General features: G+C 37.4%; 2 protein-coding genes across 15 annotated transcripts in view; one reads left to right on the forward strand and one right to left on the reverse strand.

Annotated features, from left to right (window-relative positions):
• The window catches only part of Spir (spire type actin nucleation factor), a 179,911-nt gene that overhangs the window by 86,315 nt on the left and 75,043 nt on the right, over window positions 1-18,553 (reverse strand). The window lies entirely within an intron of this gene.
• Window positions 6,546-9,577, forward strand: LOC139813090 (GTPase-activating protein and VPS9 domain-containing protein 1-like). 3 transcript variants are annotated; one of them, XM_071778400.1, is made up of 5 exons: window positions 6,546-7,815; window positions 7,904-8,212; window positions 8,313-8,524; window positions 8,605-8,996; window positions 9,065-9,577. In XM_071778400.1, exons 3-5 carry the CDS (start codon window positions 8,500-8,502, stop codon window positions 9,101-9,103), a joined length of 456 nt encoding a protein of 151 aa, XP_071634501.1. In that variant the 5' UTR covers window positions 6,546-7,815; window positions 7,904-8,212; window positions 8,313-8,499; the 3' UTR covers window positions 9,104-9,577. The 3 variants fall into 3 exon arrangements, with proteins under 3 accessions (XP_071634501.1, XP_071634499.1, XP_071634500.1); XM_071778398.1 differs by having other exon boundaries at window positions 6,548-7,815; window positions 8,605-8,980; XM_071778399.1 differs by having other exon boundaries at window positions 6,548-7,810; window positions 8,605-8,980.

Here is an 18,553-nt window from a genome sequence, read left to right on the forward strand (position 1 = left end):
AACGAAAAAAAATTAAAAATTTTACTAATTTGGGCACATACAACTGTCATCTGGCGACAATAACAAAATTACTGCAGTTTATATATATATAATGACACCAAGGCGACGTAGGGACAACATGTAGGAACAATATCGTGTAAATAAAACTAAGATTCAACGTCTAGAAAAAAAGATTCCGTAAAATGAAGTTTTATTAAGCAAAAGCACATTTAGGTTGACAGGATAAGCAGTATTGCGTGTAGCGAGAGATGGCGCAGCAATCGAACAAAGACAGATGCCTCTGGTTAGACACGGACAGACATAGATATATAACATAGAAAACAGGATTAGAAATGTTGACATTACCGACGTCGAGGAAGTTCGGCCTTCGCTATAGGATCCCCTTAATGACAATCTTAAAGCTGCTAAGAATAGATGATAAAGACCTACGCATAATTAATAACATTTATTATAAACAATCTGCAACCATCAGGGTAGGGAATCAGTTAACAGAAGAAGTGGAAATAAGGAGAGGTGTGCAGCAAGGCTGTGTGTTGTCCCCATTGCTTTTTAATGTATACTCGAAATATATAATGAAAATAGCCTTGGAAGATATAAATGAAGGCATACTCATAAACGGCGAACGGCTGAACAATATTAGGTACGCAAACGATACGATCGTTTTTGCGGATAGTTTGGAAGGTCTGCAGATACTCATCTCGCGAATAGCAGAAGTCAGTAAAAAATATGGCCTTGATTTTAATATAAAAAAAACCAAATACATAGTTATTAGCAAAAAGAAGATTCCACCAGGGCAACTGCTAGTTAACCAACAACCTATTACGCGGGTCGCCAACTATCGTTATTTAGGCACAAACATAAACAAGCGGTGGGACCACTCAATCGAAATAAAATAGAATTGAGAAAGCAAGAGCAACGTTCATCAAAATGATTGACATATTCAGGAGTCATGACCTACATCTCAAAGTCTGCTTGATAAGATGTTATGTTTTCTCTGTTCATCTATATGGAGTGGAATCATGGACCCTAATAGAGGCAACCATGAAAAGGCTCAAAGCATTTGAGATGTGGTGTTATAGACGCATATTGAGGATCTCCTGGAGGATAGGATCACTAACGAGGAGGTCATAGGTAGGATGGGCAAGGAGTGCGAAATTAGCGTTAGCGTGCAGCGACGAAAACTGAAATATCTGAGCCACATAATGCGCAATGAACAACGATATAAACTGCTGCAAATCATACTACAGGGCAAGGTGTATGGCAGGAGAAATCCAGGCAGAAGAAGAATATCATGGTTGCACAATTTTGCGAAAATGGTATTCTTTGACCACCACAGGACTTTTTAGGGCTGCAGTCAACAAAGTTAGAATACCCATGTTAGTAGCTGGCATCCAAAACGGATAAGCACTGGAAGAAGAGAAGATGGGCACAATATCTTCACCAAGAACAGAGCAAATTGATTTGCATGCTTCAGCGGCGTTTTTTTCTTCTTGTTGGAATTCATATCATATGTAACTTCAAATATACGTACGTATATACAATATACAGATTCCCAACGCACTGTATCCAATGCTCGTAATGAGGTAGTAGGGATCAAAATAAACAAAAATGTCCTTTACCATTTTGCGATATTCGTAACAGTTAATAAATTATTAATTAATACGTCTGAACGAATGAGCGCATGGGAAGCGGTAGGCCAGACTCGAGACAAGCGCGCGTGTGTGCGAGCGGCGAGCAGCGAGTGGCGAAGGGTGGGCGGCGCTCGCCTGCACGCGCTTGCTGACTCGCCGCGCGCACACGCGCACGCCTGCCAAATCTGACCTCATAGGTCGATACGTTGATCCGCTCGGGAGTTATTTAGGTCCAGTCCACAAGTCCAGTTTCACAAGTGTCGGTTAACTTTTAACCTAATCTTAGATTAGTTGCTTTCCATTTACACTCAAGTGATCTGAGTCACTCAGTTATGTGAGTATTTTATACTCAGGTAAGATATGTCATTTTGTATTTACCTGCTTATTTTGCAAAACTATCGCATAATAATACAGGTTCATAGCCTCACTTTTAATATAAGTCTATTAGATTCATTAAAGCACATGGTTTCGATTGTGGATAAAAACTCAGTTGAATCTCACGTGCCAGCATGCAAAAAGAACGTGCATTCAACTGAGTTATGACGTCACAAGACTCACAAGTGAGAATTATCTGAGTTTTGATGTAAATGGAAAGCAATAACTCACTCTTCGTCTCTTCCTAAGAGAGACGTTAGAAAGAGACGAAGAGTGAATTAATCTAAGGTTAAAAGTTAACCGACACTTGTGAAACTGGGCCTTAGAGTCAAACTTCGGAAAAGCCAATATTTGACCCTAAATAACTTTCGAACGGGTCAACATATCGACCTCTAATTTGCGTCAAAATTTTTCTTATTTTATGACCTTCCAAATAATATACTACAATATACGGGGTCCAAGTAAAAAATTCTAGGTGACCTTGTCCTGTCCTTGGAGACGCCACCCACGGTCACACTGATAACATTTGTAAATAAATCTTTCTAAATCCTACAACTCTTCTAAAAAACACTTTTCTCGATAATGAGTAGTTTTCCTTAAAAAATGCCTGATGTGGTGTTGGTGTGCGTGTGCGTGTGCGTGTGCGCGTGTGCGTGTGCGTGTCGTGTGTGTGTGTGTGTGTGCGCGCGCGTGTGCGTGCGAGTATGTGCGTGTGCGTGTGTAATTCTCTTTAACAAATTTTTAATATTACAAAAAATCATTTTAATTATAAAGAATTAAAGAAGTAACAGTACAAAATAAAAATATTTTATTAAAACAAAATAAATAAATTTTTCTTGTAAAAAAACTTGGCGCTGCTTTTTTACTCCTGTCGCATTCTTCCCTAAATTATGTTTATTGTTTTTTATTCAATCAAAAATCTTAATACTAATGTTTAAATTTTAATGTTTAAATTTTAAAGTCTAGCAGCGCCAAGTTTTTTTTACAAGAAAAATTTATTTATTTTGTTTTAATAAAATATTTTTATTTTGTACTGTTACTTCTTTAATTCTTTATAATTAAAATGATTCTTTGTAATATTAAAAATTTGTTAAAGAGAATTAAGAAGCTATTATCACTTGGGTTTAGAATAGAAAGACCCTTGAATAGGAATACGAAGATACCACTTGGGTTTTATTTCTTTAAAGTAGTTGCATAACAATTATCTTTCAAAGCAATATACATATTCTCTTTACAATTGGCGCAATTTAATTTAAAGATTTTACATCTTTTTTTGAAATATATGTCACTTGAGTTAAGTTAGGTAATATAATTTTGTGAAGAAGAAAATAAAGATTTCACATCTTTTTTTTTAAATACATGTCACTTGAGTTAAGTTAGATAATATAATTTTGTGAAAAAGATATAAAGCTACCACTTAGGTTAGATACATGTCACTTGAGTTAAGTTAGGTAATATAATTTTGTGAAAAAAAAATTAAAGATTTCACATTTTTTTTTTTAAATACATGTCACTTGAGTTAAGTTAGATAATATAATTTTGTGAAAAAGATATAAAGCTACCACTTAGGTTAGATTTTTGAATTTACAAAATACAATGCGTGTACTTAACACTTTTTTTTACCTTTTTTGAAAAAAGTAATTTTGTACTGATATCACCTATTTTGTAGTGTTAAGCGAGAGAATCTGCAAAACATTTTTATTTTTTATTTTTTAATTATTCACAAAATTAGCAATAACAACAAATACATAAAAATTAATAATATTTAAGTAAAAGTAAATTATACATTTCTCACAAAAATTGAAGGAACACTAAATTTATCTTTAAAAAATAGGCAAAATTCGAGCAGCTGTAACTTTGTTAAAAATGAATAAAATTTAAATTTCAAGCTTAAAACCTCTACCTTCGAAAGGTTACTAAAAAAAGGATAAAAGGATAAAGAATTTTACTTTATATACCCCAAGGGGCCTTAAAGGGCGTTTTGAATGGGACGTTACCCAACCCTAACCTCCAATTCATCCTACTACCTTACTGTTTCCAATTCGTCCTACTACCTTACTGTTTCCTCCTTTGGACCAACGGTTTAACGTCTCTTCCGAAAGACGGAGCCCAGTTTTCTCCGCATCTGCACGGAGGGGCGCGGTTTTTTTGGAAAAAAACTTTTTCCATGATTCATGGCTCTAGTGGACACGAACCTGGTTCCTCAGATTACAAGTCTGGCGCTCTACCACTAGACCATGATGTAAAAAGAAAGGTGTTTCATTGCGCATAATGGCGGCCAAATACGGAGCAGCCAATCAAATTCACTCCCCAAATGTAGCGCGAAATTCTAATGCAGTATTGGAAAAAATGTAAAGAAAAGTTGTAAATGTAAAAAAAATACAAACAAAATTAAAAATTTTTAAAGTAATAAAAGACTACGTAAATAAAAATACGTGATATAATTTGAAATGATAAAATCATTAACCTAGATTGATTAGGCCGGTTCTACAATCAGTCGTATGTCGTAGGCTGCGGTCCACTTGACGCTACAAATGCTTTGGAGCGTTCTTCTTCTCCTTCTTTCTTCATTGAAAGAAAAGAGAAGAGGAATGCTTCGAAGCATTTGTAGCATCAAGTGGACCGCAGCCGTAGTCGGATGTCGGAACGCAGCCAACGAAACTAAGAACTTTTTTTCGAAAACATATTTTCTTCATTGAACCATTAGTTACGTTATAAAATGCTGTCATTGATACAATGGCCGTTGCAATGCCTTATTAATATAAACCTATGATAATATTAAATATAAGATCGGACTATGTAGACCGCTCTAAGTTTTAGAAGCCGTGCTATTCATAAAAAATAAGTATGTAAAAGTAAGTATATAGATGTTAGTATATAATGTAATAATAACAAATAAATAAATGCATTTATATTTTATAATGTTATTTTATTTTTATCAACATTTTCTTTATTAGACAGTTTATATATTTTTTTTTATTTTTTCTTACGTATGTTATTTTCTACTATCTCTTTGTTAAGTTTTCTCAGTCTTATATAAGTTCTCGTGCGAACTAAACACGCAATAACTTCCTTAGGAAAAATATTATTTGTTTTTATTGATACAATGTCAGTTAATTTTTCAAAGATCTTATTTTCAGTGCTAAAAGAATCACCATGGAATTTTACAAATTCTGTATCCATGACTTCAGCTGCTTTTAAGAAGTCTGCGGATGGATACATGCAGTTTCCTCTTGATATTGTACAAAGCCAATCATTAGGTGGATTGGGTAAAGACTTTGTTGAAATTCCTAAGTTAGTATAGCGATTTCGGAATCTATGAGCTACATAACCGGTTATATATAAAAGTGCATTCTTTTCTACTGTCTCTTGATTAGTGATTTGTTCAAAATCCTCAAGTAATTGTATTTCATGACAACTAGGCTCATAATTACTTAAATTTTGCACTAGAAAAATGAATAATTGGTACATTGATAATATATCTCAATTTTATCAGTAATTTCGCTATTTATCATTAACTTTATACGTAGATGTATAAAGTTAAGGACAACTATATACATGAACATAATGAGACCGGCGGCGAATCTTTTTTAATACAATACAATGATTAATATAATACGATGGGAAGTTACACAAGTATTTACAAAAAAGTTTCAATTTTTTTCATACCTTCTCCAGTTTCTTCTGGTATGTTATGATTATATATTTCCTCCCTAATTGTCGTATCAAATTTAATATTTACCAATAAATTTATGATATTTTTGTTTTGGTATTTATATTCTTTCTCCTACTACTTCCGTAAGTATGACACGAACTAAACGGCAGATAAGCAAAACTACTATTGAATTCCGAAGCTATAGGCTGCGCTAAATTCTGCAATGATCCGCCATGTGTCAAACGCTCGGACACAGACTCCCGTTTATGCCTCCTGCGATTTGAACCCGGAAGACAGCGTGAATTAGATATCACTCTACGGCCTTCCTCAGTCTTGTCCGCTTCTGCCTCTTGCAAAAGTTCCTACAAAGCACACATATCAATCTATACATCTTAACACAATAGCATTTTTATGTTCAATACATAATATTTCAAAGCCCGTACGTACTTTAAAAAGATTAGACTTTCCTTCCCGATCTTTCGGACATTTGTATGTTATAGCTTCATCCAGTAAAGCCCGTAACTCATTATCATTTAGCATAGACAGAAAGGAAGGCTGAAGGCACATGCGGCGGCTAACAATCTAGTTTCTGTAAACAAAATATAGTATGTAGCTTATTAATAATAACTTGGCACATTTCAAGATGGTCAAGACAAACCTCTTATCGTAGTAGCCGTAGATTCGTTGGGCCCAAGAAACTACGCGGATCACTTCCCCTTGTGGCCGAAGGCACGGTGGAGCCAGGCGCGTTTCAAAAGTTGGGCACACTCTGGGTATCTCAACGACAACCAATTGCGAACTATTGGTGGAGGACGGTTTGTGGAGGACGGTTCTCTGGCCGGCTTGCCGAATTTGAGGCATCTGATACTGCGCGACAACGCCTTCGTCACGTTCTCGGAGTCGTTGGATCGCCGGTTGGATCTAAGCGAGAATCCGCTCATGCGGCGGCTAACAATCTAACCTCTTACATATCACGGAAGTAGCCATGTTGCTTTTTACATTTGGGGAGGTTTTTTGATTGGTCAGAAGGCAGCCATTATTTTAGACCACTGCGCATCTCGGGAATGAAACACCTTTCTTTTTACATCATGCACTAGACCACACCGCCGCCCTCGAAAGGTTACTATTATTCGTCCAATTTTTATTATGTCTAGACATAATTTTAATTCAGCGAATTTTTATTATGTCATGACATAATTTTAATTCTGCCGCTAGGGAATTTTTAAGTCGATTCTTATGAATCAAGCTTGAATTTGATGTTTAGGTATTCGTATGTATTTGACCGGAAATAAATGTCCGGGAAAGAATCTATCATATGAAATCGTTTGTATTTCGTATGAAGACTTTTGAAGTGCAATTGAAAAGGTTTGTGAGTCATTCGTTTAATTGTAATTAATTAATTATTTTTACACCATGCATTTAGCCGAAATAGATAAATTAATAAAAGTTTTTATACGGAATTGTTTGTATTTTGTATGAAGAGTTATGAAGTGTGATTAAAAAGGTTTGTGAGTCACCCAGATAATTTTAATTAAATATTTATAAACTCGGTAATTAGCCGAAATATAGATTTTTAGTTATTCATGTTAAAAGAAGAAGGCGCTAGTGTTCCCGAAGGTCCGTCTGCAATCAGAATTAATATGAACGTTTTAAAAATTATTTTATACTGAAATAAATAAATATACAGGCTAATAAGCCTGTAGCTATAAGCGATAGTTGCTAATTAAGTTTGTCACTCATATTTCCATCTTGCAGAGGACCTCCGTAACGAGATCAAAGATGTACACCAGCTGTGCAGGGTGCAAGAGGTTATCTCAAACGCCCTTAATTGGGTCACAGTCCAATTAAGAGCGACTCAAATGTCATTACCGCTGAGAAGTACTTCTTGCCATTTGAGTCAGCATGTCAGAGCTAGTCACTACGGATTGTGGTGACACAGCACTGGACTGCCTGCAGAAGTTAATCGCATATAGCCATCTCACTGGCAATGTGCCTGATTCAACGGAGCCTAACAAGCTGCTGATTGTGCGCATTGTCGAGACAATTTGCGGTTGCTTCACCGGTCCACAGACCGATGAGAGTGTGCAGCTGCAGATTATTAAAGCTCTGCTGACTGTAATGACAAGCCAGCATGTGGAGGTATACGAGGGTACGGTACTGTTAACAATTCGTACTGTTTACAACGTTTACTTGTCGTCGCGCAACCTGGTGAATCAAACAACAGCCTGTGCGACTCACGCAGATGATCAACGTGATCTTCGCGCAAATGGAGACTCAGGCGGAGGAAGAGAACGTGAGGCTTGATGGGGAACATCAGCAGGAGGGTTCTGTCATAGCAAACGGCAAAACTGAAGCTGAGCTAAGTCTTAGTTAGCTAAGTCTAACTAGCTCATCTTCATGAAACTTTACGTTGCGTGCGTCTATTTAATGACGATGGATGTAGAAAGCTCTTCAAATCACTTCGAGAGGATTATCAAAAGCGATCTCCTTATATCGCATATTTAATCAGATGTCGTCAGGGATTGCTGTCGACATTAGCTCACTTAGATAGGTACTGTTTATATATAAATATCATCTTTGTATGTAATGTATAAGTAAATGTAAGATGTTTAAATGTAAGATGTTAACCGTTTAATAATAATATTTTTCAGATTATGCGTGCGAGTTAAGTGCGATCGGGATGCTATCAATAATCATCTTGTATCCGTTTGTGTGAGGGTATTTTTGGAAAAAAAGAAGGCTTTCCTCCTGTGTTTCTGCGAAGAGTTTAAAAAGCTTACGCTAGCTGACGAGAAACAGGATCTCGTGGATAATTTTCTAGGGAAGGTCCACGTGGAAATGGACAACGATCCGATTTGGCAATGTACATGAATATAATTATTTATCTCGCAATTGATCTTAGCGGAGTGCTCAGAGACGTCTGAACTTACTTCTTACTTTCAGCGGCAAGCGCCAACCAATTAGATTTGGCGAGAGTCGTGGTGGAAAGAACCGTCATGGCACGGGTATACCACAATGCGCTCTATCTAAATGAAGATGGAGATGTATATAGGGACCAGCTTTTTCACTGTCATATCAATAAGTTGGCAAAGGTCGTAACTTCAAATCACAGGGACCTACGCATTTCAAAAGTTTATCATTACGAATGCCCCTGGTCATGGGCGCAGGCTGAATTGGCTGTGATATCGGCGTATAAGACTCCTAGGGATAAGTTGCAGTGTGCATTTTGTTGCGCGACTACCATCATGAATCTCTTCTCCATGGCATCGGAAAGAGGCATACCTGCTGCCGACGATCTGACTCCCGTGCTGGTCTACAGGTATGTCATAATCAAGGTATGCGATTGAAAAGAAAATTGTGATTTTAGCAAGAAGAGTGATTGTTAACGTGTGCTTAATTTCAGACTAATCCGCCGTCGTTGTATCGACTGTTCAATATATAGACAGCTTTTACGGGAATCGATTGGAGGGAGAAGAACAATATTGGTGGACGCAGTTCTGCGCCGCGATCGAGTTAAAACAATGGATTAACAGTTTCTCAAGAGTATCACGATAAATAAGATTAGATTCGATGCTGGTGATAATGTAGAAATGTATCATAATCATAATTTGACGATTTCATAAAGAAGAAGACCAATATCTTGTGTAAAGCTAGCTAAACAGTTTTATGCTTCCAGTATCAATTAAAATTCTTAAATAGCCTCTTAAATAGTCTAACTGTTAGTTCTTTCGCACGTTATTATGTAACATTAGCAAAGACTGAATCAGATTATACGTAAAGTGTGGCTTTATCTTTATTTGTAACTCTATTGTACAATGTCACAGGACATCGAAAAAAAAAAGAAACGTTTAGATATTCTATAATTTATGTACAATACAGAACTTATAGAGAATTGATAACCATTTAGCAGGATAAACTGTGTTGGCGTACTCTTTCTACATGCGCACCTTCCTCAAGAGCCGAGACTCGAACCAGATCCGTGAAAAATATCGCCAATTTCGTAGAGCTTTTGTACAGTTTTACTCTAGGAATATCGCGAGAGAAAGAAAGACTTCGGAGATTTTTATCTGAATCGATCGACATAAAGAGAGAGCATAGTAAAGAAGCTATTAGCTTTCGAGAATTTGAACGCATAATACTTTGTTATAATAATACTATGAGCGAATTAGTTTACGTCACTCTGTCAAGTTTTAATATTAAATTACTAATAATATGTCGATATCGGTAGTTTAATAATAATACATTTAAAAGCGCTCAATTTAAAAGTAGGGCAATCCTAATAAACGACTGTAAAAAAAATTCAAGGTGGAACGCAATGGACAATCCGGTTGCTCTGACATGCTAACTTAAATGGCAAAAAGTACTTCTCAGCGGTAATGACATTTGAGTCTCTTTTAATTGGGTTGTGGCAGAGCGTTTGAGATAACCTGCTCTTCACCCTGCACAGCTGGTACATCTTTACAAACTTAATTAGCAACTATCGCTCATAGCTACAGGCTTATTAGCCTGTATATTTATTTATTTTAGTATAAAATAATTTTTAAAACGTTCATATTAATTCTGATTGCAGACGGACCTTCGGAAACACTAGCGCCTTCTTCTTTTAACATGAATAACTAAAAATCTATATTTCGGCTAATTACCGAGTTTATAAATATTTAATTAAAATTATCTGGGTGACTCACAAACCTTTTTAATCACACTTCATAACTCTTCATACAAAATACAAACGATTCCGTATAAAAACTTTTATTAATTTATCTATTTCGGCTAAATGCATGGTGTAAAAATAATTAATTAATTACAATTAAACGAATGACTTACAAACCTTTTCAATTGCACTTCAAAAGTCTTCATACAAAATACAAACGATTTCATATGGTAGATTCTTTCCCGGACATTCATTTCCGGTCAAATACATACGAATTGTTTAGGTATCCCAAGTTGCCGATAACGAGGTCCACATAGTGCGCTCCATAGTTTTCGGTGTCCAGGTGTATTAATACCTTGAATTCGATGTTGTGGCGGTCAGCTGTCCGCCACAACGCGCGACGGTGCGCACGCGACGACGGCAGTAAGACGGGAGGCGCGCGGCGCGAGCAGCGGCACGGTATCGATCGGCCGGGCAGTTCAACGCGCGCCCGCTACGCGCGCATCGCCGGTCGATTCTCTCGTAAGTAAGGTTCGACATCGATCCTTATATAAAGGGCAGCTCAGCGGGACCTCTCCAGCGATCAGCTCACCAGTCAGGGTGTGCTATTACCAAGGCCCCTGACTTAACTCTTTTGGAGACGGAGCGTGCTCTTCAGGGCCTCCGTTAGATACGGAGCGTGCTCATACCTGGCCTTCGTTTATACCTGCTTTGCAGGGCATTAACTTCCTGTGGTAAGAGCCAACAGACACTCTGCCACAGAAAGGTTCCTGGGTCGTTTACGACCCAGCTCACCGGACAACACCGAGACCAAGGCGCTGCCTTCTCCAACTCCGATTCCTGCACCTAGGGCCACGACGAAGGGTCTGTTCCTGATCTCCAAGGTGGATACTTTCCTCCCGTGAAAGCCACACCTCATCGACCGGCCAACTCGAGTACCACGCATCTAACTCCAACCGGAGCACTCTGTGGTGACGCACTCACTGGCCTCGTCTTCGAGATTCACCGACCGGCCAACCCGAGTACCACGCATCTAACTCCAACCGGAGCACTCTGTGGTGACACACTCACCGGCCTCGTCTACAAGAACGTCAAGACTCCTCTCCAAGCTCGGCCTCAGCGATTCCAACTATTCGGGACGGATAATACGCAACACACCGCGTTAACACTACACATTAATCTTCTACACAAATCACTCACGTCCACCTATCCGTACACATCCAAGAAATAATACCTGTACATAGAGCATGAATAAACCTAGCGAGATTCTACCTAATTGAATGACTGGTTATTGTGGGAACCGACGCACCTTAATCCTAACCAACAACCCCACAAATGTCCATGTGTTCCAGGTTGCCGATAACGGGTTCCAGATAATGCGCTCCATAGTTTTCGGTGTCTAGGTGTAATAATACGTTGAATTCGATGTCTAGATGTCCCACGTTGCCGATGACGAGGTCCACATAGTGCGCTCCGTAGTTTTCGGTGTCTACGTGTATTAATACCTCGAATTCGATATCTACGTGTCCTACATTTATATTTAAAGTTATTAATACACCTAGACACCAAAAACTACGAAGCGCACTATGTGAATTTCGTCATCGGCAACCTGGGACACGTAGACATCGAATTCAAGGTATTATTACACCTAGACACCGAAAACTACAGAGCGCGCTATCTGGACCTCGTCGTCAGCTACCTGGGACACCTAGACATCAATTTCAAGGTATTAATACACGTAGACACCGAAAACTACGGAGCGCACTATGTGGACCTCGTCATCGGCAACCTGGGACACCTAGACATCGCATTCAACGTATTATTACACCTGGACACCGAAAACTACGAAGCGCACTATGTGGACCTCGTCATCGGCAACCTGAGACAGCTAGACATCGAATTCAACGTACGATTACACCTGGACACCGAAAACTATGAAGCGCACTATCTGGATTCCGTCATCGGCAACCTGGGATACGTGGACATCGAATTCAAGGTATTAATACAAGTAGACACCAAAAACTATGAAGCGCACTATCTGGACCTCGTCATTGGCAACCTGGGATACCTAGACATCGAATTCAAGCTTGATTCATAAGAATCGACTTAAAAATTCCCTAGCGGCACTTTCTGCCAAGCGTAGAGAACCTTCTTTTCCGGCAGCGGTGGTAATACGATGTAAGGATACGAAATACCGCCGTAAAGTTAGCAGACAAATTGAATATTTTGGAATTATTCTTTTTCATATAATTTTGGAATCATTTGGGAAAGTTTGGGAAAATTGTTTAAACATTTGGGAAAGAATAGATTTTTTGTTATTAACAATATTTATCGAGCGTCAAGTTAGCAGATAGCGACTATGTTTAATGTTTATTATAAATGGAATCGATTGGAAATCATTTGAGGATGACATCTTCATTGTAATTTTTATTTGGGAAAAGTCGCTTTTTTTTGTAATTTAAATAAATCTTTGTATTAAATGTTCTTTTTCGCTGCACTTCTGCACTAGTACAACAAGTGAACTTACTGCACTAGTTCAGAAGTGTAGCGAAAAAGAACAGACCGTTATCGGCAGTAGTGTGAAAATTACATATTTTTCGGAGGAGCTCAGGAGCAGCGAGTTGCTTACGTCGAGACCGTCGAGTAGACCTCGACATGACAATATACTCCGAAAAGAAAATTTGTAGATGTTATTTTCTTCATATATACTTCATATATACATTATTTATATCTTATAAACAGAGTAATTCCTTTATTTCCTTTTCCATAATCGTGGTACACTGACTTAAGGTGCCAATTCATGAGACGCTGAAAATGAGCGTCAACAAGGTGAACGTGGTGGTTTCGCTTTGACGCTAGCGTCAAAGAAATGAAGTTGAATTTGTTTAATATTCAGCGTCGTCGCTGAATTGTCGTTAATCGTCCTAGTACAATCAATAATATTTTATGGATACATATATAAATAAAATATATTATTTCTGAAGATTTTTACTTGCTGAAAATGAGCGTCGAGCGTTAACGTGAAAAGGCACCTTAATGCTCGTTATTCTCATTTTCTCGTACATTTTGTTTCTTTTTTATTCTACTTTTCATATATTAATTCACACTCTCGCTTGCTCGCACGTTTGTTTCAAATAAGATACACTGAAACAATGAGAAAAGAAGATAGATTCTTATTATTAGTGATAAATGTAACCGCGTGACGGAAAAGGAATTCTTCTTTCAACCAAATGTATTTCCGACTCATGCGAGTCAGTGTACCACAATTATGGAAAAGGAAATAAAGGAATTACTCTGTTTATAAGATATAAATAATGTATATATGAAGTATATATGAAGAAAATAACATCTACAAATTTTCTTTTCGGAGTATATTGTCATGTCGAGGTCTACTCGACGGTCTCGACGTAAGCAACTCGCTGCTCCTCAGCTCCTCCGAAAAATATGTAATTTTCACACTACTGCCGATAACGGTCTGTTCTTTTTCGCTACACTTCTGAACTAGTGCAGTAAGTTCACTTGTTGTACTAGTGCAGAAGTGCAGCGAAAAAGAACATTTAATACAAAGATTTATTTAAATTACAAAAAAAGCGACTTTTCCCAAATAAAAATTACAATGAAGATGTCATCCCCAAATGATTTCCAATCAATTCCATTTATAATAAACATTAAACATAATCGCTATCTGCTAACTTGACGCTCGATAAATATTGTTAATAACAAACAATCTATTCTTTCCCAAATGTTTAAACAATTTTCCCAAACTTTCCCAAATAATTCCCAAATTATATGAAAAAAAATAATTCCAAAATATTCAATTTGTCTGCTAACTCTACGGCGGTATACGAAATCTCTCCAAATAAACATGAAGCAATTGACTCAATATATGTTATATAAGTATATACCTAATTTACCTAAATAGAAATCTTCCTCCTGACCGATAAGTCTATCGACCTAATTGCGAAATACGCGCGCGATATCGAAACTGGCGATACCTGCGCCGCCAGCGTCGAAAAAGTGAAAGTGACGTTTCTCTGATAATCATAATAATATTGAATGAGAGCGTCGGCGTTAGGAGAAAAAGAAGAAGTATCTTAATATAAAATTTTCACATTTGGACTTTGCGTCGCAATATCTCCGCTCGTAGGGCACGTAGCGGAATATTATAAGAGAAACCCCCCCCCTTATTCGACCCCAAGCTATCGATCAAGCCTACTTAGAACTTAATCCGTTCACTCGTTATCGAGATCTCAACATCTCGGGTACTGGCAACCCGTCGCGTCGCGTAAAAGGGTCACGGTCGGTCTCGCTCCGCGTGTACTTGGCACGAGACACTACCATGTCTCTTGATATGTCTTGCAGAAAGGATAATTTTTGTCAAGCAACCCATGTTCTCTGATGCTTCGTTTAGGAGCTACGCGACCGCGCATACAAGTCTTAGGTGACATTTATTACAATTATGAGATGAATTATTTATTTACTGCTTCAAGTACATTTGCAAATAGTTTACAAAAGATTTTCAAAGTGTCTACCCTGAACCTGATTGCATTCTGCGCTACAATTTGCCGCAACATGACATCAAATGTTCGATAGAATCCGATAATCAATGTTATGAGACATCAGATTCTGCTAGAGTTCTATTTCATTTCTACGCACATTATCTAATACGGTAAATCATGCTTTGTTACTGCTAAAATTATGTTAGTATAACTTGCGGCACATAGTTTGCAAAGCCTGCTAAAAGCATATACTTATAAATAATTTTTAGAATATAACGTATTAAAGGAATCTTAAAGCCGTCTGTATTACTGACAAGATTAAAATCTTTGTACTTCAAGTTTTTCGTCGCATTAATTTGACAGAATTTAAAATGCTTTTCCATGATTACAGTACAGATATATCAATGATCCCCGAAAACTCTGATTTTATATGAAAAACCAGAAATAATTACAATACAGAATTACAAACTTCCTTATCTACTTTTATCTCAATATGACATCTCAAGTTGTAGACGAGCTGTCAAATCATCATAATATATAACATGTACTTCATATAACAGTTGCACAGTTTGTGCAAACGTTAAACACAAGTTTCCTGTGTCCGTGAAGTTGGCGTATCATTTTCCAGCAGATCAAAAATAAAAGGGAGTTCTTGTCGCATGCAGTCGAGTTTTATAGTTCCTGATACATTTTAGCGATAGTTTTGGTGATTTTTCCAAAACAAGTCCATTGAAAAAATTATTTGCTAGTTTTCTGTAGCATAGAGTGATATGCTGTATGAAATATCGGAGTTTCGATTTATGTAAAATCCCTTTTTTTATCAGCTAGAAAATAATCTGCTACAAGAAGTTAGCAGATCATTTTTTCGATCGACTGTATTTTGTCTATACAAGGACAGAAATAGACCGATAACATAGAAAACGATCAAAATTTACGACATTTTCAATTCCGTTTAGATAATGGCGCTTTCTCGTTTGGAGTTCGGCCTTTAAGATCCCCTTAAGGTGATCCTAAAGCCGTGATTCTAGCCGGTTTTTTTCGGTTTTTTTCTTAGCACTAATCTTTTAATTGGCTTTATAGAAATGCAAAATTCTTGTCTAGAATTAAAGTACGCATCAAAATCTAGGTCATGGTGGTCGAATTTATATCGAAAACGAAAAAAAATTAATATTTTTTGTTATAAGTGACGACTACCACATATAAATTCGACCACCATGACCTAGATTTTGATGCGTACTTTAATTCTAGACAAGAATTTTGCATTTCTATAGAGCCAATTAAAAGATTAGTGCTAAGAAAAAAACCGAAAAAAACCGGCTAGAATCACGGCTTTAGGATCACCTTAAGGCTCCTGAATGTGACGTCAGAAGCGAGAAATGACACGTTGAAAATTCTTGCATAGTATTTTCAAATAAAAAATATTTCCTTAAAATAACACTACAGATCACTTCAGTACATTTCAAAAATACTCCGAGTTGAATCCCTTTCCCTTGACAGTTATTAAACATCCGTAAAACGAATGTGATACGATGTAGGCTTATGCGTAGGCGCATGACTAGGTTTCGTATTACATTCATTTTATAGTTATTTATTAACTGTCAAGGAAAAAGGGTAGGACCTAACCTAAACTCGGAATATTTTCGGAAAGTTGCGTGATGGCCGCCGTAGCGAACACACGCGTTTTAACCTAGCTAGTGACCGCGAAAGTTTTTATTTAGTTTCGGGGTTTTTTTTTAGCGTATACGGAGAGTAGATTAGAAGTTTTTGAGGAGTTTACACGACCTTTAGAATAGCTAGGCCAAAGGGGGAAAAGAAAATTTCCCCCTGTGATGGGGGGAATAGGGAGAAGCATAAACTCGGGAAGATTGGGGACAAACGGAAAACGAGGGAACGGCTTCCGATAAATGATATAAAGAAAGCAGCAATGGAAGGCGCAGCGGCTGAGCTAATAAACAAGAGGAAAAGAGCAGCCGAAGATGGAATTAATGAAAATAGAGAAGAATTAAGATACACAGGGATTCTCACAGAAGGAAGGAGAATGGCAGACGGTAGGACAAAAAAAAATGATGAAGGATAAGCGCGCCAAAATTTTACAAGATTACTATGAAGATAGGCAACAAGGAAGAGGGGAACAGCCAATCAGGTAACGATGACGTCAGCACGGAAGAGTCAATGCACGAATCAGGAAATATCACCACGGAAGATACCAGGTATGCATCGACGAGTGAGATGGAGATAGATATGGAGGATACGCAGCACGCGAATACCACGTGTACCGCTAAATCAAATCTGAACGCGAAAGTTAATCAGAATACAGGTATGGCGGAAAATAGTAGAGCCATGAAAAGGACGGCAAGAGAGGAATATATGAATCGTGCAGGGACACTGGAAAAAGGTAGTGAGTTAGATGCATCTGAATTGGCTAATCAGAAGCAGGTTAAATTTAACGAAGGAGCCAATATAACATATAGACTAGTACTCAAATTAAATAAAGATAGAGTACAGACAAAAAGAAGTAAGAATCACTTTAAAATTTGGAAAATAGCTACAAGGGAAAAAATATTTCTGAAGAATATTATTATGATATCTCATACTATGGCTATCTGTAAGTTTAATAACTGTAATGATGCAAACATTTGTTTAGAAGGGATCAATTATCTTACAGAAGAAACAGGATTGTCAGCAGAAATCGACCAAAGGGGATCGAAATTTGTTGGGGTGATCTCTGACTGGGGAGATAGCATTGCGGACTTATGGGATTCAATGGACGACTACGACGACGTTCTGAAAATTGGAAGGATGTACAGAAAAAAGTGGGACAAAGAAAAAAAGATACTGATTGAAGAGGACACAGGAAATCTAATTATCACTTTTACTGGTGACAAAGTCCGTAAAAAGCTAGATTTATTAGGACGGAGAACATCAATTAAAGTTAGGCCGTTTATTTCGTCGGTTAAACAATGTTTCAAGTGTTTTAGGTTTGGCCACATAAAAGCGCTGTACAAGAGTGAAGAGAGATGCATAATATGTGGAGAACTAGCACATGGAAATCGTACAAGAGAAGCGAAATGTAGAAATTGTGGAGGTAACCATAGATCTACATGGAGAATGTGTAGAGAATACGAAAAGAATAAAAATATAAATCTAGCTATAGGATATAATAACGTTTCACGTAGGGAGGCAGAAAGAATACTGGCGGGAAGGGAAGAGAACAAGATAAAGAACCAGAACAAACATACGATAGGTATGAAGCACCAGCACAATGGCCAAAACTTCCTCTACTAAGAAAAGAGATGGAAGGAAGATAAGAAGAACCGCAGACATCTAGAAAGTTAATTACATATAAAGAGGACAGGGAGGACAAACAACGGAGAAAAATCAATACGTATAAAGACAAAGTGACTATTCAGAAAACTAAACAAGAGAATTATTATAAACAATTCGATAATAGAAGTGAAGAAATAACAAAGGACAAAAGAGGAATAGCCTTAAGACAAACGGATAAACAACCGGAAGAAGGATGGGACATCAGAGGAAGAATCGAATAATAATTCTCCAGAGGAAGAAAGACAAGGCCAGAAGGAAGAAGATTCAAATCTCCCGGAAGGTCTGAATAGGGAGCGAGATATTATCACAAGTTTGGCAGCTAAATTAATTTATTATACAAATCAGGATTGGGAATTTAGAAGAATTATACAAGAAATGATTCAAGAACCAGAACAAAAGGAACTTGAAGTAAGAA

Source organism: Temnothorax longispinosus, chromosome 5 (assembly GCF_030848805.1).
Source record: "Temnothorax longispinosus isolate EJ_2023e chromosome 5, Tlon_JGU_v1, whole genome shotgun sequence".
In the NCBI taxonomy this organism is placed as follows: Eukaryota; Metazoa; Arthropoda; class Insecta; order Hymenoptera; family Formicidae; genus Temnothorax; species Temnothorax longispinosus.